Below are 23,136 nucleotides of genomic sequence, written 5' to 3' on the forward strand. Positions count from 1 at the left end.
TGCTGAACAGAATCCTACCGTTGTTTTTGTCTACTTCTATAAAATTCAAATATCTGGTTTGGGCTGCAGAGCCTTCACATCAAGCCTAGCTTTAAATATTCCATTCCAAAGCAAGCCAAGCTTGATATAAATAATATAACTACTATATAGTGTAGAGTGCCAACCTTTTCATCATTGTTACCATTAATTCTTGGACATATGAGAAATAAGTACCCTCACTAGTACCTGTTACCTGTTGATTTTAAGCTTAAACAAAAGGCAGCTTTAGTTTAATATGCATATGTTTGTGTCTTATTCCATTGTTTGTTATTGTAGGCTGATTGCTCAGCTTCATGATGAGCTTTTGTATGAAGTGGAGGACTCACAGGTAGAACAATTTGCAGGTGAGTGATGACTTTCCTGTAACATTACTGTAATAAACTGTACTCTAATACAAAATTTGCCCCTGTATTTGGTAGATGTGGTGAAAAGCTTCATGGAGTCTCTTGAGCATATGGATAAACTTAACATCCATCTTAAAGCAAGTCATTTCAAGCATTTCACAGTGCATAGATAAGTGCTATGTTATGTTGTAAGTTTTGCTTAGTTGTATACGCGGCTGCAGCCTATACAAAGAATCTCCTGTTTGCCCCAGTAGGTCACAGTCCATTAGATTAGTCTAAGACAATTTATATCTATTACTCTCACAAGATCTTATTTACTTCTACGGCTAGTTTTGGATAGTTATATGGTAAATATCTATGTAGGTCAGCTAGTCAAATGAATAAACTAATGGCAACATTTTTCTTCAATTCATGTGTGTTTTCCCAGGTTCCCCTAAAGGTGGCGGTCTCCAGTGGGAAGTCTTGGGGATCCATGTCTGAGCTTAATGTACCTCGGTCACACCCATCTTTTAAATAACACTTTCTTCCAACACTGCCTAGCACTGGCACAGCACTGCTATGGATCAGTTTATTTTTGAGATGTTGTTTAGGGGTCTTTTCTCATGTTATTTTTTCTAATATACATTTTCTTCCGTATAAATTCTCATCCTTTGTCCTGCATCCATGTCACTATGGAAACCAGGCGCCTCCCTCCGCTCCATCCGTATCTGGGGGCAACGGCAGGAGCCACAAACTGGATTGTGCCAGTTCTGATTTTTTTTTCCATCCTGTAAAAAAGGAGATTTCTTCTGTTCCTCCTTGACTCCTCCAATCTCACATCTTCTTAAATCTGGCAATGTTTTCTTTGCCTTGGTGAAGTTGCACACTTGGCAGTGCAACATTTTAAGAGTTCTTATGATCGGTTTTAGAAAAGTAAAGCATTGTACCTAATGGGCTTATACTTTTTTGCTGTTCTTGTATGCTTATTATTGTTGATTATTAATAAATAAGTATTCTAATAGAGATTATATTCTTTTTTTATATTGGTATAAAACCTTTTTCGAATGATTTAGCATTTAAGTGCATTTTTGCATTAAATGACTCCAGTACTTTTGCTAAAGGCCAAAAATACTTATATACAGATGTACACTACCATGGTTACAATCAGGTGTTACTATTTAAGGAAAGGTGAAATTGAAAGGTTATCCATTGTGTAAATAAGCCCTTGATTATGGTTTCCCTGAAGCGAATAATAAAATAACTGTTTAATTTAGATTTTCATTGATTCAGCATTTGTATTATTTTCTTCAATTAATCACAAATCTGCTTCTTTAGTCGTAGGCCATAATCCATTTCCTTTGTGTGGATGATTGTGGATGCATTAGGACACAAAGCTTCTCACATGGAACTTAGACACGCTCACCAATTGTCTTTTCTTTGACGTCATCTATGAGCCCGATAAAATGTTGGGGTAAATACCTTGTGATATAGACACAATATTCCAGTTTGTGGTAATGGACAATGGTTGATGTCTTTTTGTTTCAATCCTCTATTGAACCCAATGAGAGGAATGCGCTCTCCGTGTGACTATGCTGATGAGGGAAAGCCTTTCTCCCCTGGTCAGTATGGACAGTGTTATGGAAATCTAGCCCTCTATTCTCTCATTGTTGCGTTGCTATAAGGGTGTACAGCCTTCCCCCCTTTTTAGAGGGGCATGTGGGAATGCTCATAGAAACAGCACAATAACGGGGGGGGGGGGGGGGGATTCATTATACTAAAATCTTTAAGGAATTCATACCATACCATACAATAGAATGTAATTCAACATTATATCGTAGTACTTTTTTTCAATTACGATTTGGCCTTTAAACCCTCAGTCGTCCAGGTAGGATCTATAGCTGTCCATAGGCATATACTAGTCAATGTGGTCTTATACTTCTAAGATCAGCTTAAGATCATTCTAAATCTATTAAGAAAAGGTTCAATTCTGTCCTGTTAATGCAACATTTTAGTATTGATAAATGAGTATCTACTTTTGATACTAGTTTTAGTATTGACTAGTATCTGTTATTTGATACTTTTGACAACCTTAGCATGTCTAAGTACTTAAAGATATAAAGTTGAAACCAGAAGTTTACATACACTATATAAAAAGACATATACACTTTTTTTTTTTATGAAACCAAATTAAACTTTTTCTGTTTTAGTCAAATAAGATTAACAAAATAATTTATATTTTCTAAATGCCAGAATAATGAGGGTTTTTTAGGCAATTTTTCATTACTTTCTTCAAAGTCAGACGTTTACATACATTTCATTAGTATTTTGTACCATTGCCTTTAAACTGTATGACGTTTTGAATATCTTTCCACAAGCTTCTCACAATAGTTGGCAAGAATTTTGTCAAATTCCTCTTGACAGAACTGATGTAACTGAGCCAAGTTTTTAGGCCGCCTTGCTTGTCAATGCCTTTTCAGGTCTGCTCATAAATTTTCAATAGGACTGAGATCAGAGCTTTGTGATGGCCACTCCAAAACATTGACTTTGTTATCCTAAAGCCACTTTGTAATCAGTTTGGCAGTGTGCCTCAGGCCATTGTCCATTTGGAAGACCCATCTGTACCCAATCTTTAACTTCTAGCTGATGTCTTGTGATGTTGCTTCAGTATTTCCAGATAATGTTCTTTACTTATGATGCCATCTAGTTTGTAAAGTACACCAGTCTCTCCTGCAGCAAAACAGCCCCACAACAGGATGCTACCAATCTGTTTTGGGTTTTTTTGTTTGTTTGTTGTTGTTTTTTTTTTTTAAGTTTCTTACGCAGTAATCACTTCTTAAATGAACAAAAGGATGAACTAGACTTGTCCAAATCCATAAAAAGACATCATCATCACCACCACCACTCGGGTTTTCCCAAATTGTTTAAAATCAAAGTAATCTTATTGTATGTAAACTTCTGACTTGGAAGAAAGTGATGAAAAATTGTCTAAAAAAATCTCTCATTATTCTGGCATTTAGCAAATGGAAATTATTTTGGTAATCCTAATTGAAAAACAGTGTTTGTGTCTTTTCATATAGTTTATGTAAACTTTTGGTTTCAATTATAAATTTGAGCCAGGAATTTCTTGTTCAGGGGTTTGCACCATACCATGTCAATAACCCTAACCCTTTACAAGGATCTCACATTCACTGCATACAACATATGTATATAAACATATATATATAAATTGACTTTTAATTGCGTTTATTCACCTACACAAATATAAAATGTAAGTGGCTAATTACTGAGACCTGTACTTCTGCCAGGAACTAATGGCCACTCTGAAGATTTTAGTTGTCAATGGCAACCACATGAGCTTCCACACACTGCCATGGCAACCACAATCAAGTGTAAGTAGACCCAATGGGGCATATTCTTTCTTTATAGTTGTGGCACTTCATCTAACATCACAAAACATCTTTGAACAAAAACACAAATAAAACCAAAATCAGCAGATATGAAAGCTTAACGCATTGTCTTTTTATTTATATATATTTACATCCAATCATTATGCAAGTCCCATCTTTACACCTATACAGTTTTCCTGTTGTCAGTATAAAATAAAGTTAATCACAATACTATTAGCAAGTGTGGTAATACAGGAGTCTTTCAAAGGAATGGCAAGGAGAGGGAAGTGAAAGCTAAAGCCCCATATAAACCATGTGGTCATATAGTTTGTCATCCAAGGGCACATTCGTTAAACCTCTTCTTACACACAACATCTTATCAACATTGTATTCACTTTTAATAGTATATCTGTTAATCTCCAGACTGAAATTCATATTTGACAAAAAAGATTTGACTCTGCCGTGCTCACCACTTGTTCAGATTTTCTCTCCCCAAAAATTATCTTAGACTTTGTTTAGGATTTACTCCAAGATCTTGCAGTAAATGCCCTGAAACTCCTAGGCCCCAAGCTCCTCTGTCTGATGACCTGACTGTCACCCAACTGTGGCTGCACACTACTCCTACGCGGTGCTTTTTTGTCTGTACGTTTCCTGGCAACAGAACAGCCATGACCGGTCCTGTGTATGTATAAAATACACATTCAATCCAAACCCGCTGGTTTGGAGGCTAAACCCCACCATGTCTGAGCAGACAGGAAGGCCTAAGATGGCATGCAAAGTGACTGCTATTGGTCTATTACCGTATGAGATTGTTTTGCACAGCATAGATGAAGACACCCATGCTAGTTTGAAGTGCTGTTCACATGTTTAAAATATGTATATCTTTTAATCACCACTTTGAGTTACAAAAGGAGTAAAAATGACCCCATATGCTATTTACAGTATTTTTTTTTTTTTACAACTTTACATTGCTTCAGATTCAAAACATAGAAAATGCATTGAATCTGACTTTGTTGAGATAGCTGCAGAATATTTGAACTTTGTGTTTGTGTTGGTGATGTTCCACTGTGTTTTTTATTAGTGACAGTAGACTAATAGCACAGAATACTACTTTCAAAGTGCACTCATTTGCATGACCAGTATATAGCTTTCCTGATCCCTCTCTTGTCATTTCTTTAAAATATGCAGAGGTACACCTGTGTACTTCAACTTGAAGTTTTAAAAACACCTCTTGGTAAAAATAAAAAATAAATAATCAAGCTATCTAAGAAAAACAGACTTAAGATTTAAATCAGTGGAATTGTAGAGATAATAAATGGATGCAGCATTTCATTAAACTGTGGAGAGTGGGTCATTAATTCCATGGTTTTCAGTGGGCTTGCATTTATTGCTTGTTTGAATGGCACACTGGCAGGATTTCCAAATAAAGTAAAGATTGTTTGAATGATAATGATAAAATACAGGTTATTACTGTCACTTTTTAGTGGAATGTCACCTTGCCATGGGCCATTTGACAATTCTGGCATTGTCTTCACAGTCCAGTCTGGAGGAGAAACTCGATAGTGAAAATCTTGACTAGTAGCAAAAGAAGACACAGTTGTGCTACAAGTGCTTCCGAGTTCTTGGCACCTGTGGCCTCAGTCCAAGTGAGTCCTGGGTTTGCCACAGCGGTAAGCTTCACAGGGAGGTAGAGAGAGAGGGAGTCCAGGCTGTCCCAAGGCCCCAGCAAACCCCCATTCCACTGCCAATATGGCACATTCCTCCCTCACCCCTCACCCTCCTCGTTCAGTGGAACAGTCCATCAACAGCCATCTTCAGAGACACTAATGAATTCCATCAGGGCGGGTTCAAACCAGCAAATAAAACAGGTAGCAGTAAATAATACATTGACAATAGAGGAACCACTATTTACAATCACACTTGTTTATGAAATAAACAGCAGCTGCTTTTCCAGGCATTTTTCCATTGTTCCTCTCATTAATGTTAGCATTGATGGTAGCAAGCAACCCAACGACAACATCTTTTTAAGACTTTAAATGTTGGCAGTTTACATTCATGCCCGTGGGCGTTTGGCCTGGAGGCATCTGAGCACTCCCAGCTTGTGTACAATTGTGCAGCTTTCTTTTCCCTCCTGAACCAAGAGCATGAACCATGAACAAAACTGACATTTCTACGTAGGTACTATTTTCATAGTTGCGATTAAAAGTGTAAGCCTTTGTATCAGTGGCCTTCTCTTATGCCCTTTACCATTTGAGAATTTTTGTGTAAAGCCCTCAACTAAAAGAGCCTCCTTCAACAGAAGAGGTCTCCATGCAGCATACTTGTGAAAACTCAACCAATAAAATTACACTCTCATCTCAAATTAGCTACAAGAGTACAGACAGCAACAGTGTGTTTCAGATTGTACATCAGCATGTTTGTGTCACTACATTCTGCATTCGAATTTTGAACTGGAGGGGAGATGCTACAAGGCATAGCATTCCCATGATATAAATGCATAAGTCAGTGCACTTTGTTTTTACAATTGAAATCCAGCATTGGACTTTCATTAGCCTAGCAGCCCAAGAGTCCAGTGCATAGGGCCTTGGCAAAGGCATGGTGAATATTAATGCCTCTGTTCAATGTATGTACCAATGTGAATCCTCAGATACTGTCCATGAATGAGCTTTGCAATTTCGTTCGGCAAAACAGAGAATGGCAGCAGCAGAAATGGCTCAGAATTGACAGACTTCACATTCTTCTAAAATATAAACAACAGTAAATGTACAGTTAACACTGAGCAATGAGTATTTCCTTCAAATTCTTAGCCAGTATGTTACATAATGGGAGCAAAACATGTTTACGAAGTATTGCTGTTTAAAACCTTATAGTACCAACAGATTTGTACTCATCAGAGGTGTTTCAAAAATGCTTCAGCTAAAGCACACTTTGATTTATCTGTGCATTTGTGTGAATTGTGCCCCTTTGCCTACAAAAAAAAAATCAGGGTTTAAGAGGGCCAAAACACCAGCAACAAAACAAATGTTGAAACAATCAAATTGAACTTGAACTACCTAGGGGCCTGTGTCCACTGTGGAAAAACAGTTGTGTGCTGTCGCTGTGGGCACTAACCCATGTCTGATATTTTTTGTCAATTCAGATATAAAAAGTAAAGCAAAGAAAAACATATTCCATATGTCTTTTTTCACTGTGTCCCATGTGCTGTGTTTCTTACCAAAGTTATTTTTGCATTTAGAAACGCATTTCATGCAAGCAGTACAAGGTTTTACTCCAAACTAAATTAACACATTTGTTTGTCTATACAAGAACAATATTTTTTCATATCCATACAGTATATAGTATATATTAGAATTTTGTCTTCTATTCCAGGGCAGGCACCGTACACACTGGGTACAGAGGCATGCCACACTTGCATTGCTTTTGCATTCTACAGTTGGTTGGCTGGCAGGCATCGTGTCATCCAGGCAGGCTTCACTTGGTGAGCGGATTTTACTTTTTACATTTGTTTGTACTCTCATTACAGATGACCCCTAAGGTCTACCTCTAATCCACACCATGGGAGCACACTGCATGGATGACATCTGATGGGGGTGGGGTCTGGGAGCTTCACATGGAATAATAAAAGCAGTGCAGCAAGGCTCTGTGGCACATGCAGAGATGATGGGGCGGGGGATGGGAGGGCCAAAGGTCAGTGTTGGGTGTTCAAGGTTCAGATGGGAGTTTTTGGGTCTTGCCCAGGGTTGCAGACAGATCCATGAATGAGATTTGGTAAGGTATTGAAGGAAAAGTCTAGGAAGGAAGGGTCAAATGATGATTACATTTGAATTAGATTTTATACATATTTTTACTTTTATGTTTTTTAACAGATTTTTTTTTTATTTATGTAGCTTTTTACATGTGGATAATGTCTCAGCTTAGGTTCAGAGTGGTAAAAGTCTGAATCCACTGCTGGTTGAATGGGTGGAGGATGGAAATGAAGAGAGTAGATATAGGAGAAAACAATAATTGAGATTTAAATGTATTTGAAAGACAACTAAATGGACAAGGGTGGATTTGAATCATTTTGAATAATTGTTTGTTTTGTGCTCATTATGTGCTGTAGGTTTACAAGTATTGCTCATGTTGTACCCAGGCTGTTTAAAACGCAAACCTGGATTAATTAAAAATAAATAAATAAATGTAGCCAGTGTAACAGCTAGATTTGCATAATATTTAGTGTTAATACAAAATAGTAATTAGTAATTACTGGTCAAATAGTAAACCTATAATAAATGTAGAATAATACTTTCTTAAACAGGTAAACATTTTAATATAAAGTAGAAGTGTTTGCTTGAATAATGCCTGAAACTTGGTGAAAAAAGGGTCTCTGTATATACCAATTTTAAAGAAGTTAACTGATCTTCAAAACCTTGTCGCCTAAAAGTTGATCAAGCTAAACCACACACTGTTAACACGTACAAAGTCTTGCTCCAGCGTGCAGCTACCTTATGTTGTGTGTGTAAAGAACACAGCCAATCAGAGACTCACTCCACTCGTGTAAGATCAAGATCAATCATCAGGAAAAAGAGGGGATTTGTGCTGCACGTCCTCAGAGGTGGGTAGTACTCAGTTACATTTACTTTGTAACTTTTTAAAGAAATTATACTTTTCAGAGTACTTTTCTAGCAGTGTACTTTTACTCCACTTGAGTCATATTTTATTAAAGTAACAGTACTCTTCCCACTAGGAGTAGTCTGCAAAAGAAAAAAGTTTTATGTTGACAATATTAAATTATTTGAACATTTGTTTTTCCTGCACCTCTCCTTCAGATATGCTTTAGTTTATCTCATTTTTTTGTGTCTAGCCTTTGAAAATACCAGATTTTGAGCATTATTAAATGTTTGTCCTGTCCTTTAATTTACATTAGCTTCCGATTGTGAATCAGATGTTACGCCCCAACAGTTATTCTTTAGGTTACTCTTACTTGAGTAGTAGTTTTCCCAAATATTTTTACTTTACTTGTGTCATTTCTTGGACCACTACATTGTACTTCTACTTGAGTAATATTATTCTGAAGTAATGTTACTCTTGAGTAAAATTTCTGGCTACTAAACCCACCTCTGCATGTTCCTCTGTCTTTTTATCAGTATCATATCTTCCTCTTTTGGCTGGCAGTAGACTCTTGCTGAGCTTCAATATGGTGTCTTGAAAGAACAGCAAGAGGCCAGAAAGGTGTGTATCCGCTCAGCAAGTCAGCAAGTTAGACTCAAAGCATCTCTGATCCACTGGACTACAGAACGAGACGAAATACTTTCAAAAACTATATATGTCAAGACTATTCATAAAGAAATCTTTGATCAGTTTGTTTTGTACTGACCAAGTGCTTAGGAGAGTGTGCCTAAATGGCGTGTTAGAAGTTTGTCTCAGCAATACAGACTTTCAGTTACAAAATGGAGGGAAGGGTAAGATACAAACAATAGCTTAACAAACTATAAAAAACAAGTCTTATTTTAAAAAATAATAATTAAAAAAATGCAACAAAAGTGTAACAAAATGTTAGAGAATGAACTAGTTGATATTAAAGTTATCTGTAATGAAACAAAATAAATATGTTTTGAAGAAAGGATGTGATCGGGTGCCTGTCTCCCTCTCTCCCCCTCTCCATCCTTCTCTTTCCTGCACTTCGCCCCTTACTCCTCGCGGATTTGCAGACGATATCGGCTGTAGCGGATCTGGAAGAAGAGCCTTTCAAGCAGTGAGCGGCTCATCCCAGGCAGCCTGTAGTCTTCACTCTGGCTGGTCTGGCGGAAACCCAAAGACTCGTACAACTTATGGGCAGCCATTTTGACGGCCGTGGTGCCCAGGATCACAGCGGCAAAGTTGTTTCGGACGGCAAACTCCAGCACCCTCCGCCCTAGAGCCTTGGCAATGCCCTTGCCCCGGTATCGAGAGTCTACTGACATGCGCCGCAGCTCCACTGTGTTGTCATCCTCTCTGCCCTGCGCTGCCACAATGCCCACGATGCGCCCATCCAGGACTGCCACCCAGAAACAGGAGCCTGAGAGGGACAAAAAACACAACACTTAATTTGGAATAAAACTGCAAACTGTACATAGCTTTGCTGTTTTAACTTTGTCTGTAATTCAGGAACAAGACAATATCAAAAAGATTGTCTCATTATAGATAATACGGTTAATATTTCATCATTATCTGTGATCACTGAGGCCTCTGTGTGTGAAGTAGAACAACTTTTGTTCTGACAGAGCCAAAAAAAAATACACACAGGCAAACAATGTTAGGCCAATGCTGAGGAAAATGTCAGCTGACAGTGCTCCTCCTGGAGAATCATGTTAGAGTTCCTCTGTCATCAGTCTGTTCAGAAAGCTTTGGAGGTGGTGGTTGAGGTTAGTGGGACATTGGCAAAAAACACAGTAGGAAATTCCCATCAACAGATGTTAAGATCAGTCTTATTGTTTTTTGTTTTTTTCTTGTGCTTCAATTTTATATTTAATTTAATACCAGTGTTGATAAATGTACCTTTTTTTTTTTAATCCTTGTGTGCCAAAGCCCCTAGGTTAATTATACATGGCATGACTATACATGTACGACCAATGTCCTCTAAATACCAATTTTGAAAAGAACCTAACAATATTACAATTTAAAAGTAAAAAATGTTCTATAGACACTCTGGTACTCCTCATATTACTATGGATTCTGCTTATTCTACCATTATTAGTGCCACAGCTATATTTTTTATCTCTGCATTTCTTAGCTTTAACCTGTCAAATACACTTAAAAGTTAACATTAGCATCAGCATGTCATTTTTGTCTCCGGAGAAATGACACCACTGCAGGTTACTAATAAGCTCAACCCCAGGCTTGCATTTAAATGACGCAAGCTTGACTTTAAATGACTGCTGTGGTAAATACACGGAGCATCACAAGGAGGCACCAGTGTCCGGCCTTTTACAGGCTGTGATCTTAAATCCTTAGAATAATTTTTCACTCAATTAAAATCCTTGCATTATTGTCAATTAAGAAAATCTTTTCCCTGTTAAAGTTACAGGAAAAATCTTGACTCTGAACAAATATAGGTCTAGTAACATTTCCAGGAATTACATTAGCAATTTTGCCCCAATCAAAAGTCCTTTATCTTTTAACATTAGAAAGTAAACAGTCATTTGCCTGGCTTTTGCAGAAGTGTGAAGGTGATTATGTGCCACTATGACTAGTTACTCTTTGGTTAATTAAGTGCATTGTCCTGTTGAATGAGGACATTCAAGCTACACTGTGTTAACTGGTGTTCACATGGTTATGCATGTGTTTTTCTGTTTGCATGTTACAGGCATTCGGATGGAATGTGACCTCCCAGCCACATGTTAAACTGGGCCACAGCCAAGGATCAAGACCAAAAGTACATACAGTATAACATCATAGAGCTCTGAGTAAATCAGTTGTACAGAAAATTGCCTACCGGTATATCCTGTGTGTCTCTGTTTTGCAAATGAAAGCTTCTAGATTTTTATGGCACGAGGTTCAATACAATACCAATAGCCAATGCCTTAAATAATATTGATTAGTTTTCTGACTTCTCACTTTGAAGTATATTTATTGAGATTATCCATGAATTGCTCTGTGTGAAACAAATGATCATAAGCACATTTCTTTAAAATATAGGACTCTGTAATTTATTACTATTCTATAATAATTACCATCACAAACTTGCCTGGCCAGATTCAAACATGCCAAAGTCTGGGTATGGCCCATGAACCACAAAATGCCCAGGTAAATAATCTTGGTCCCATCTTTTAGTCCTCATCAATATTGATAAATAAATCCGGTTAAGTTTAAGATTGTGCTACTTAACACTGAAGTAAGATGACCACTGAATATCCAAACAGTTGCTCCTGTTTTTATCTTTGACCAAAATGATAGGGGCCACTTAGGCTTCTATAATAAAAATCAACTGGACTCCATACTGTAGGAGCAGACATCACTCATGTTGGTATGTGTAACTAAAGGCTTAAAATGGCATGAATGGGGTTAATCAATCAGAATTAGGAGTGGAAATAGTTGACAATGACAGTGAGGCAGAAGTGATTTCTCTGCTCTGTGAAAATGAATTAGTTAAAGTCATAGCCTTCGAAAGAGCCCTTAGGGGGAGGGAAACTTGAATCTACCATTATCCAGGTTGGGGGAAGGGAGCTGAGGTGTGTACAGGATCTCAAGACGAGGAATAAATCATTGCACACAGTAAAGTGAGAAACCGGAAATAGAAATGAGCCTTACAGATCATTTGTAACGATCCACACATGCCCAAAAATCTAATTACATCTTTCTCCTTAAAGAAACAATCAGATTTCTCAAAGTACTAAGGATCCAAATACAAAGGATGTTAATATATCTCACAGCATGCACTGTGTCTTCTATAGAACAATATAAACTGGTGGTGAAATATGTACATTGGTCAAGAGCAGCACAGGCAAATGCACAAATAATTTGTCTAATAAACCTAAATGTTTGCACTATAGACATCATCTTATGTTATACTTTTTTCACAATGACTAACAATTAAGTTGAATCTACATTAAATATATTGTGAAATATATACCACATTCTTCCTTAAAGGTGTTCTACCTGTACTACAACCTATTTGGGTTATACATTTTGGTTGGCTATTTTACATAATATCTTAATTCTTATAGTAATTATTATAATAAAGCTTACTAAATAAAGGTTGGGTATGATAGGATAAGTCTGTAAATCCTAATCAACTAAGAAGCCAGTACATAGTAATAATATTAAACAATGAGGGTAGATTTGGCATTTACATCAGATGCCTTGTCTTTGTGATTAAAATGAGTAAGTATTGAAAACAGAAAACTCAACTTCCATCTATATTTGAATTAAATGAAAGTTCTATCCAAATCCTCCACAGTTAGATAGATGATGATGTCAGCAGTGTTTTCTATAGATGTTCTGTGTCCTGTCCTGTGACACAACTTCTCCTCGAGCCGTGGTACATGTGAAGCATAGATTAACCTGTCACATGAAGACCCCACATCAGCACTTTTTCCCTCTCTGTCATGGATTAATGGGGCTAAGGGGATATAAAGGACACTTAAAGGATGTGTACATGAACCCACAACATCTAATGAATAATTAATTTTAATTTCTCCCTGCTTTTACCCTCACTACTACAATCAACTTGGCCTTTGAGCTAAACATCTGGACCAGTTATCCTGTAATTTCACCTAGGTAGACAACTAAGCTTGTCAAAATGATCAAAAATCAGATACTAATCAATACCAAAACTAGCATCAAAACTAGGTACTCATTTGACCAGGCATCAATACTAAAAAAGTCACATTCACAGGACAGAAATTAAACTTTCCATATGTAATATAAAAGAAAGTACTAAGACTGAATATTGAAAAGGAGATTCTATTGAAAGAGTGATTTTAACATTGTGGTATCGCAATCAGTATTGCAAAACTTATTCTGTGGTATCGAAAATGAGTTTGAAATTTTAGTATTGTGACAACACTAACATGCACATCCATTAGCTAAAGAGACAAGTTATGTGTCCATATAATGTCCGGTTTACTGCCTCAGCACGTGAAAGTGTTTGTCTCCATGCAGCTTGAATGTATAGGGCCCCATTATGCACACATGTTACTATTGACATGCCACTGTTCTCATAGCTGCCAATACTACAGCTGCTTCATTCTGTTTGTCATCATCCTCTACTGATGTTGTCAAAAGTATTAAAAATCAGATGCTAATCGATATTTAAACTAGTATCAGAATTAGATACTCCTTTGAACAGGTATTGATACTAAAAAAGTCACATTCACTGGACAGAAATGAACCTTTTCTGAATAGTTTCAAAATGCTCTTAAGTTGTATCAGAATAAGTATAAGACCACATGGACTAGTGTACAGCCATGGACCACTATGGACCCTGCCTGGACACTGAGGGATTACACAGATATAAGGCCATGTGGTAATGTAAAAGAAAGCGCTATACTTTAATGTTGAAAATCACATTCTGTTGTCTAAAGAAAGTTTTTTTTTTAAATTATCATTGTGGTATTGGAATTGGTATCGACTCTATTCCTTAGTATTGAAATCAAGTTTAAAATTTTAGTATTATGACAACTCTAGTGTCTACCAAAACTTTTAGGTCTGGCTTTTTTTTTTACAATAAAATACAACGTGTCCAGTCAATAATATGATTTAAGTGCCTCAGTTCTGTCATTTGTGATTGGTCAGCGTGAAATATGCAAATAATGGTGCAGCTGTTGAGTCTCTCGCCAGTAACAGCCATTGTTGTCTATTGATTTGAGCAGAATGTGAAACGAAGGCTGAGGTTCGGAAGACTACAATGCATTATTAATGACTGGCTTGACTTTCATAAAACACTGGTGCTTCATAAGACCTCCTGTTTCACATTGTATTTTGTCTAAAAATATATGGTATTGGTTAGGGCTGTAGGCCTTTACTTGTTAAGTGAATTACTCAGTAGATGGTGTCTTAATCAGTCAAAACTTGTAACAGTCAACTAATCATTTAGTAAGATTAAAATGACTCATACGTGATATCCAGCTGAAAGGAGAAGTTAAGGAGTGGATTGGTGGAAGATTTGGGAGTGAAGTGTTAAACTGCCTTTTTTCCATATAATTACTTTTTTCTAATAACTGTCTGTATATTTTTTTTTGCATGAACTCCTGTGCACTTATAGTTTTGTGAGCACAGTATGGGTCAGATGCGTAGAGATATGTAATAGTTTTAAGAGCTTTCGCTGTGTCCCCTTCTTTGTCAACTAATCGACTGGCAGGACATATCTTTAGTCAAACAAGAAATTCTTTAGTCGATGACTGTCCTAGTATTGGTGCAAATACTGATAGTAATTGTAATTTGAGCAATTGAAATAAAATAAAATGTATTTATGTATTATAAAATGCATTATAACAATTATAGCATTTTAAGTAAATGCAAATGTTTTGTAATTTCAGATATTCTAGAATTGTACTTGCTCCCTTAAAATCTTGCTCATCTGGGAATGTTGGTAGGTTTTATCAAACCCCTTCTTTGCTTCCATTAACCTACTCCCTACATAGTGTATTTTTTTATTTTTTTTAATCTATCTCAGTCTCTCTGGAGATAAAGTACGCTTAGCAGTAGTGATGGAGAAGAGTTTTCTGCCCGGGAATAGCTCTGGTACATTGTGAGATTTGCCTGAGGTTGTTTTGACATCCTCCTGTCTCGGTAAGCCCCTGTGGCAGCCATATTGCCTCATTAAACCACCCATAATACAGAAGTATCAATTTCACTAAAAGACCATCTTGTCCTAACTGTATATTCACTTTACATTTAGATGGTGTTTCATTTGTTCTTTAGGCAGATTTCTTGGTGTCCTCTGGGTCCAGTTGTGTGACTCTAGGGTGAAAAAGTGCAGTTCTCTGGCCCTCACAGAATAGCAGCGTCACTGCTTATTTTGCCCTTACAGTAACGATTATTGGCATATGCTCTTCTTAGTAATGTACTCTGTAGGATAAAATGTTTTTATGTACAATATAATATGTTACTAGGAAGAGAACAAAGATCACTGACTCAAGCCAAATTAGACATAAAAACAGCTATTCATGAATTGCTGCATTGCTTTACAAACTCAACTTCCTGTAAAGCTCATAGAACCATATGTGTTAGTCAATGAAGATAAACAACTTCTTGAATGTAAAAAAAAATTAGAAATATTAGCTAATTTAGGATTTAAAATAGCTGCAACTCACACATGGCTTATCGAGCCAAAGGGTACAGTGCCACAGATGAAGACACAATGGCCATAACTAACACCTGCCTTTTCTTATAAACTGCATGAGTAGTTGGTGGTGGATAAAGACTTGAAGAATGTGTGAAGTGTCATATGTTTGCAGTTAGTTCCTGTGCCTCCTGAAACTGAAGGGGGATAGATTTTTCCTACACAGAAGGAAATGAGCTCTGTTGACAGCCAGTGCAGTGCAGAAAGTGTATCAGCATTTTCTCCTCTGCAATCAATAGGGCTGAGATGCTCCCCCTCCTCTTTAGCCTCAATCTCCTTTGCAGGAGAGAGGAAGCAAGTGGGGGAAGGAGCAGAGAGCCGCAGGGAGGAGGGGTCCCACAAGAAGACTACATTATAGGCTGCTTCTGTACTGCCTCCCAAGACACACATCTTAGCACCTACTTTGTATCTTTATAGTATTTTTTGATACGTGTTATAAAAACAATTGTCTAAATTAATTGTCTGAATTAATAACAATAGTATGTTTATGTGACAAAGGAGATATTATCCGCCTAATGGTTCAAATTAATTTCACACCAGTCTCACCTGTAGGCTTCATGTAGTATGCCTCTATGTCGGCCATATCCGTGTGCAGAGCATAGTCCAGATAGTTGTGGATAACTTTGCTGCTGTAGTAGTATCGTGCACCCATCAGAATGAAGGGGGCACAGCAGGTCAGCGTGATGGATTTGGTCACGACAAAGCACATTACTATGGAGAAATGGAAGAAAAATAAACGAAACCTGTCAGAAAAAAGAACCAGATGTTTGATTTTTGGTGGATTTGAACCAGTGCATACAAGTATAAAACAAATTATTATGATAGCAGTAGTAACAGCAGAGAAATGTTATTGAAAACGCACACGCCATTGTGCAAAGAAGTCATTAGTCAAAACGAGCAAAGTGAAAAACAACCAAGTTGTTGGTGATGGGCATCATATTACTCCACTAAACATCTGTGTGCTTCTGGTGTGAAAGTTTGTTTATCAGACTGAAGCTGATTTTACGGAAGGCTTTGTGGTCAGATTAACACTGCAACAAAACAAGTCAGATTTCGAAGGCAAAACGCATAACAAAGACAACACTTTGGAGTGAAGATAAGCTGCAGGGAGCGCAATCACCATACACTGCGCACACTCACAAATTTTTCAATGTGTATGTGCGTGAGCAGTGAACGTGCGCGCACCCCGCGAGCCAATCCTCAAAGCCTTTGAGCCATTCATTCACGGCACCGGCATGTCACCACATCCCCAGAGCCGGTTTGAGCGCACATGCACCACGCGCTCGCCCATGCCTTTTGTTGCATGATGGTTAACATGCCGGTGTTTTCCGGTGCAAAGAGCGTGAGGCCGCAGTAGTGTTTTTGCTTTTCGTGCACGGAAAGCAGCTCAAGCTTGCAACCTTTTCCATGGTATTTAAATAAATTGTGGCTTTTACATCATAAAAACGCAGATTCTACAAAAATGCTATAAAGACAATCAGCCGCACTCACCTGTCAGCATAGCGTATAGAAACTGGGTTTTGGGTTGCTGCCGGAGCCCCCTGAATGCGCTGTTGGGTATCCTCTCCATGATTCCCTCGTAAAAGATGCGGCGCACCTCCTCCCGGTCCTCGCGCTCGAATTCACGGATAAAAACTGCGTCTTTTCTCACGAGCTTCGCCTCGGCCGCCGCACAGGGAGAAGAGTGGGTGCTCCACATAATAGACTCTTTTTTGGTCCCTGGTATAGCATCATGTTCGTCCGCAACTATTTTTGTCTCGCAAACCATTTTGGGAGAAAAATGCATGCAACTGGCCGCGAAACGCAGTTCAGAAAAGAGAAGGGATAATGGGTGGAAATGGATGAGGCTGTTGCGTTGGAAACTAGATGAAGGGGAAGAGACGAGAGGGGGATGTTTCTGCTGCAACCCTGAGCGTATCTGACGACCAAGACTCGCTTGTGTGACTCGAGCGCTATTTATGCGCGCGCACTAGGTGGTAGGATTCAGGTTCAGGGGCCAGGGTAGTCCACCGGCTGTGTAGATTGGTGGAGGCGGTGAGATGCTCGTGGATGGATGAGGGGTGGAGGGACACCACACAGTGAGCAGGCCGGTACGAACCGGTAAAAGCGTGGGTTTAGTGTAGGTTAAAACACAACCAGAACAATATGTGGGTGTGAATGTAATGCGCAAAATCGAGAACTTGCTTCAAGATATGAATTTCAGCAAACGGTCCAAGTGCAGCGCTTAAATCTATAGGCTTTCATTTGTGTGCAATTTCCTTCATTATTTAACAATGAGAGTGCAATTTTGAAAAGCCATATTACTCTAAACAAAGATATTATTGCTTAACTGATTCTCTATTGTCGACTGAAGTGCGCCTGCCCATATGTGCACAGCGGAGCGGGCTGAGACGGTCTGACTGACAGCTTTGCTGCAGTGCAGTGATTACACCGCCCGGCTTTTTATCTGCTTTTGTCAGCCTGCTCCAGTCTCAGCACGGACACGAGATACAGAACTTTACTCTTTAAATCGCTTGTGCGCCTGAAAGCATAGCGTGTCCACTGCCGTGTATCTGAGCTTTGCGGCGAGGTGTGAAGTCTGGCGACCAAGGCGCCGCTCCTTTGTTACTCCACGACACTCCCTGATGCCAGCATCACTGTCAGACACTCGTGGTGCTTGTCTGTTTCAGATCAACTTTAGATTGGTGTACCTAAAAAGGCTTTAAACAACAAAGCAACAGTATAAACTGTATGAACTGCCAAACATTAACTTTAGGTGGGATTTCTTTTCACTTTCGACTCAACAAGTGAAATGTGTGTGCGTGTGTATTTGTTTGTCGATTTTGGCTTAGATGAAAAGCCCATTGGATGATCATAGGCAAACTCCTATTGATAAGGCTACCCCCACTGCACTGGTCTCCTCCCTTCTTGAGGCAATACCCTCCCCCTTTAGAGGACCTAGAGAGAGGAGAGCCGCAAGACATTTATCATCCACTGTCACACACCAGCACTGCCTCTGTCCTCCGAAGACGCTCTCGTTTTCCAATGATCTAAGAACAAATTTACAAAGGAAATTATTCACATTATTTACATTATACTTGAAACCGCCTCTTTTTGTAACCAATTTTATTTACCATAATTAATTAGACTAATTAGCCTATTATTTAGACATGCGTGCATAAAATGTATAAATATGTTTTTAAAAGCGCAACGATGCGCTTTTCAATGACATATTCAATGACAGTATAGAAGATAGTCACTCCTCAGCCAGAAGTGGCTGCCAGAACTTTACGTCACAAATCAAGTGTTACAGTGACTGCTAGAAGTCATCTCGGTCTGACAGATAGGCCTGCTCCCATCCACGTCCACTAGAAGCTATTGAGTAGAAAGTATTTGTAGTAATTCAGATGTTGGTGAGTCCTGGCGTTGCTGGGGTAACCAGTAGTCTGCATCAGCCAGTGCCCCACTGAGGCTCTGAGCTTACCTCATCAGTTTTATCAAGTTCAAAGCATTGTTTCTCTTTCTTCTTCAAATGCATTCCGGATTCCGTTGTTGTTGTTTTTTCTTTGCATCTTGATACATACCACTGTGTCACAATAGTTGTTAAATAATTTATATTTAGTATTAGAAAATGCAGATTTATTTTCTGTGTTATCTGGAGCATGACTGATGGTTCCCACAGAGCTTCAATACCTTCCCATGTCTGTTTTCCACAAACCCATTTCACATATGATAATGACTGATGGGACCATAAATTCAGCAAAAAAAAAAAAAAATAATAATAATAATAATAATAATAATAAATAAATAATTTTTAAAAATCAACTTGTGCTTGTTGTTCTACTATATTTCAAATAGAGCTGTAATACCATTTTATAAGATTAAATATATTTCCTTGTGACAACATTTAAGACAATATCAATAATAATAAAAAATAAAATAGAAATAAAGATGTAAAACATAGGCTCTATTTCAGTGTTTTCCGCAAAGCTATTAACTTTAAATTCCTTTCCAATTTTAGGTAGTGAAATCATAAATAGTGAGGTGTGATAGGGAATTCAGCAGATGGCTGGAAGCAGAATTGCACTTAATGCGTGGCATGTATACACTACTACAGTTTGTATTTTTGGCATTTCAACGTGTATACTATTTAGTGGCCTCTAGTGGTGGCATTGCATATTGTATTTGAATCCATTCCTTTGTAGAGCTCCGAGGCAACTGCTCCTTACGATTATGCTTATTTCTCACATGTAGTTTGGTTTTATGCCAGGGTCCAGGGATAGTCTATCAGAGGACTTGACACTTGTTCAAATAAGAACCCATAATAAGAATGCTCCTGGGATTTATGCAACAATTCGCAGTGAAACAGTGGAGTTAAAGGCGACCTTGGGAAACAGCCCTGCCTCAGTTGAAGGAAAGATAAATCGTGTTGGCTGCTAATAACGTAGTTTTTTTTAGTTGATTCAGCTTGTTCCTGTGTGTAATCAGAGCTTCCAATAGCAATCAGAGTATAGCCAAAGCTGCCTCGTCCACACATTTGGAGATGTTCGCGTTGTGGCGCCGTAAAACGAGATTTCCGCCCAAACATACTGGCAACTAAAACAGAGACTGTTGCCAGCGCACTGCAGTGCAGACTGTTGGATAAATTTAGCTGCAGTTTATGCGTTGTATCCTTTTCCAGTGTGTTTTAGCTTATCTGCATTTCCAGTGGTGAAGCGTTCAGAGAACAGTGCTGCATTGCTGCGACACAACTGGCAGCGTGCCTTAACTTGAAGCCCCCCCTACTGGTGAAAACAGGGTCCCACTTTTTGCAGTGTCTCTTCTAAAAACTGATGTATATAAATAATGGAGTTAAGTGTGTGGGAGGGGATGAGTTCAGCGAAATCATCAGGACCTGCAAACATAGCAATTGCCATTCAAATCCTACATTCTCACTTTCTCTGGGTCTCTTGTGGCCTGTGGCAATCAACTAAATGTAATTTTAACTATTGCCATCAAAACACTACTTATTAATTTTCTAATGCAGCCCTGCTCCATCACTTACTAGTATTTTACTGGACTGTGAAGTGTACCACAGAACATGACCAAAACATATAAGAACAATCATGCACAGTTAAATGAATTAATTAGGGATCATTTTTACCAGTCATTGAACAATGGGGTGAAATGTACAAAGACTTGTCTCAACCTTCTTGCACCACAAGAGTGCTCAGAGGAACAGATTATATTAAATGTTTATTATTAACAGCGTCAATGTTTGTTTCTGTCATTTTAGAGGATCCAAAGAATGCACAGATGGTGTAAGGACTGTAACTTATTTTTATTTTACAACATGACAGACACTTTGAACAGTTAGAGTACCTCATTCTGTAATTACGCAGCAGGAAAGTCTCTGCCCTTCCTTTGCTATTTTTAATCCATATGATAATATATGCCCTATTACTATTCTTGCATACACATTTTTAGACACATACGACAAACATTACCCGTGTACAGATGTAAACATAGAATCTATTTGAACAAAAAGTGCTGTATCTTCATGCTACACTTTGCTAAATCAAGACATGTGCCGAAAAGCATCACATTCCATTGTTGACTTAATGACATTTCTTTACAAATTTAAAAACTATTAAAATAAGTAGTTCATTTACTAATAAGCAGAAATAAATAAGAAATTATACCAATACAAACAGTTATATCTCATTTTATAACTTATAATAGATGCTACAGTTTAATGTGTATAACAATCGTAAACAGCTGTTAAAACACATTCAATGAGTATATATACTTGTTTATTCTACTAATCTATCTACATTATCAGCTAAATACGACAAAGTAGAAAAAACTGTTTCATTTAACAGAGATGAGTAGTGATTCTAATTTTACAGCTATACAAAATAGTGTTTTGTAGGCATGTTTCTAAATTATCAGTTGTATAAAAGACATCCCAAATAAGGCATGGTACAAACAAACTGAAAGCTCCACTTGACAGTTAAACAAAATAAAGTGCCTATTGTGTGAATAAGTTAAGATGCAGATGTACATCAGCAGAGGTTTTTGAGGAGAGTGTGACAGCAGATAGCCCTCAGCCCAGAGTACCAGTGGGCATAGAGTAGGGCATATCAGTGGGCATAGAGTAGGGCATACAGTCACATAGAGCTCTCCTCTCGGCCCGTAACACCAAATTTTCTGTCTGCAAAAACAAATTTACTCAGCATAATAACCACATACAATTTCATTGTTGTCTCTACCAAACTACTCCTTGGTTAGCTGAAGATATTTTTTATCAGTCCTCTTTACAGTATTATAGTATAATGCTCTAGTCGTGTATCCCAAGTCAAAAATGGCTTGGACAATAAAGAGATGAGACCTACCCTGGCATCAAGATTGAAAGCAGTCTTTTTCAAATCCAACAGGGCCCTCTGCATGAATTCAAAAGCATGGCAGTCCACACATGGGCGACCTGGAAATAAATCAAATACAGTGTGTACTGAAAACATTGAAAAATGAAGTTGGGCCCTAGAGGAGACAGCTGAAACTGTATTATTACTCATTATTATGTTTTGGAAACTCAGAGACAGGGCCTACAGTTTATAGGGCAACCCCACTGGCATTGCCCATGACAAGCATTCTGTGAACAGTCTACAGCCATTTGTGTTATTGGCAATACGTTATTCAAAAGGTCTGCCTGTGTGACCAAAAACATAAACGACTGCACAATGTCGTTTAATGCACACTGGAAGTCAGGAGACATCATATGAGATGAAGAAAAAAACAGCCCACAGGACAAATGCACTTACTTTCAGCAGGGATCACGGTGCCTGTGTTCTGCTCCGCATCAGCTACTCCTAAACACAAGATAACTGCAAAAAGGAGCAACAGATTCCCGCTCGATGCCATGACGACGCGACCAATTAAGCCCCTACAACACAGGGACTAAAATTAGCTCAGGGGTACAGACTATCAGAGAGGAGCATGTCCTCCGAGCGTCAGAGGAGAGGATAACAGCGAGCATTGACAAGATTAAGAACCAGGAAAAATGCAAACACAACTGCAGCTGAAACATGTACGCGTGAACATCTGTATTACTTTTCTTTTGTAAATCTAACAGAACCTACCTACAATCAGCCGATGATATGAAGAACCAGCACAACACAAGATGCCCACCGGGGACTGTTTTATGTAGGACTCGTGACTGCGCACGCGCGCGCTACTCATTTTTATGTACCTATGAGAATTAATAACAACGTTTCAAAATAAAAGTTGTTGCTTTTCAGAACGCACACCTAAAATGTGGAATAATTGTTCCCCCTTTATTATACAACACATAAGAGAAGAACACAATAATGTCACTACAACTCAGTTTTGTTTTTTTTTAACTTGATGATGATGAGTGCATTGGTTTTCGCATATCGGTGGGGAAAACTCTGGTGCCAGGTAGGGAAGAGCATACCCACAAAAATATAAACTATTGAATATTTAAAGGGAAAACCTGGGGTACCCTATGTCTCAGTGTCTCAAAATGCTTTACGCATGTTTTCATTAGGCCTACCACCTTTTCATTTTATTTCGTACTTTGTCCGAGTGTGCACATTACTGCATGGAA

At 38.2% G+C, this 23,136-nt stretch overlaps 3 protein-coding genes across 4 annotated transcripts in view; 1 reads left to right on the forward strand and 2 right to left on the reverse strand.

The window, feature by feature from the left end:
- The window catches only part of poln (polymerase (DNA directed) nu), a 47,689-nt gene extending 46,789 nt beyond the window's left edge, over window positions 1-900 (forward strand). The window contains exons 27-29 of the mRNA XM_055229248.1: window positions 316-383; window positions 459-520; window positions 811-900. Of these exons, the coding sequence (XP_055085223.1) occupies window positions 316-383; window positions 459-520; window positions 811-900 (220 nt within the window). The remainder of the gene's footprint in view (window positions 1-315; window positions 384-458; window positions 521-810) is intronic.
- Window positions 901-6,778: 5,878 nt separating this feature from the next.
- On the reverse strand, window positions 6,779-17,465 carry nat8l (N-acetyltransferase 8-like). The gene is made up of 3 exons (XM_033983267.2): window positions 17,043-17,465; window positions 16,098-16,262; window positions 6,779-9,785 (listed from the first exon to the last, which is right to left on the reverse strand). The coding sequence occupies exons 1-3, from the start codon at window positions 17,335-17,337 to the stop codon at window positions 9,418-9,420; spliced, it is 828 nt and encodes a 275-aa protein (XP_033839158.1). The 5' UTR covers window positions 17,338-17,465; the 3' UTR covers window positions 6,779-9,417.
- A 3,365-nt stretch (window positions 17,466-20,830) lies between these two features.
- c18h4orf48 (chromosome 18 C4orf48 homolog) lies at window positions 20,831-22,733 on the reverse strand. Of its 2 annotated transcripts, none has more exons than XM_055229007.1 (4): window positions 22,649-22,733; window positions 22,331-22,452; window positions 21,905-21,993; window positions 20,831-21,723 (listed from the first exon to the last, which is right to left on the reverse strand). In XM_055229007.1, exons 2-4 carry the CDS (start codon window positions 22,428-22,430, stop codon window positions 21,616-21,618), a joined length of 297 nt encoding a protein of 98 aa, XP_055084982.1. In that variant the 5' UTR covers window positions 22,431-22,452; window positions 22,649-22,733; the 3' UTR covers window positions 20,831-21,615. The 2 variants fall into 2 exon arrangements, with proteins under 2 accessions (XP_055084982.1, XP_055084983.1); XM_055229008.1 differs by having other exon boundaries at window positions 20,866-21,723; window positions 22,653-22,733.
- Window positions 22,734-23,136: the final 403 nt, after the last annotated feature.

The sequence above is a fragment of the Periophthalmus magnuspinnatus genome, chromosome 18 (genome assembly GCF_009829125.3).
Source record: "Periophthalmus magnuspinnatus isolate fPerMag1 chromosome 18, fPerMag1.2.pri, whole genome shotgun sequence".
Lineage (NCBI taxonomy): Eukaryota > Metazoa > Chordata > Actinopteri > Gobiiformes > Gobiidae > Periophthalmus > Periophthalmus magnuspinnatus.

Excerpts from the sequence above, each read along its gene's own strand:
- nat8l (XM_033983267.2), bottom strand. The coding sequence starts at position 17,337 with ATGCATTTTTCTCCCAAAATGGTTTGCGAGACAAAAATAGTTGCGGAC. Across the intron at positions 16,263-17,042 it reads TCTATACGCTATGCTGACAG|TAATGTGCTTTGTCGTGACC; the intron begins GTGAGTGCGGCT and ends ATTTCTCCATAG. Across the intron at positions 9,786-16,097 it reads ATACTACATGAAGCCTACAG|GCTCCTGTTTCTGGGTGGCA; the intron begins GTGAGACTGGTG and ends TGTCCCTCTCAG.
- c18h4orf48 (XM_055229007.1), bottom strand. The coding sequence starts at position 22,430 with ATGGCATCGAGCGGGAATCTGTTGCTCCTTTTTGCAGTTATCTTGTGT. Across the intron at positions 21,994-22,330 it reads CACCGTGATCCCTGCTGAAA|GTCGCCCATGTGTGGACTGC; the intron begins GTAAGTGCATTT and ends ATTTATTTCCAG. Across the intron at positions 21,724-21,904 it reads CTTTCAATCTTGATGCCAGG|ACAGAAAATTTGGTGTTACG; the intron begins GTAGGTCTCATC and ends TTGTTTTTGCAG.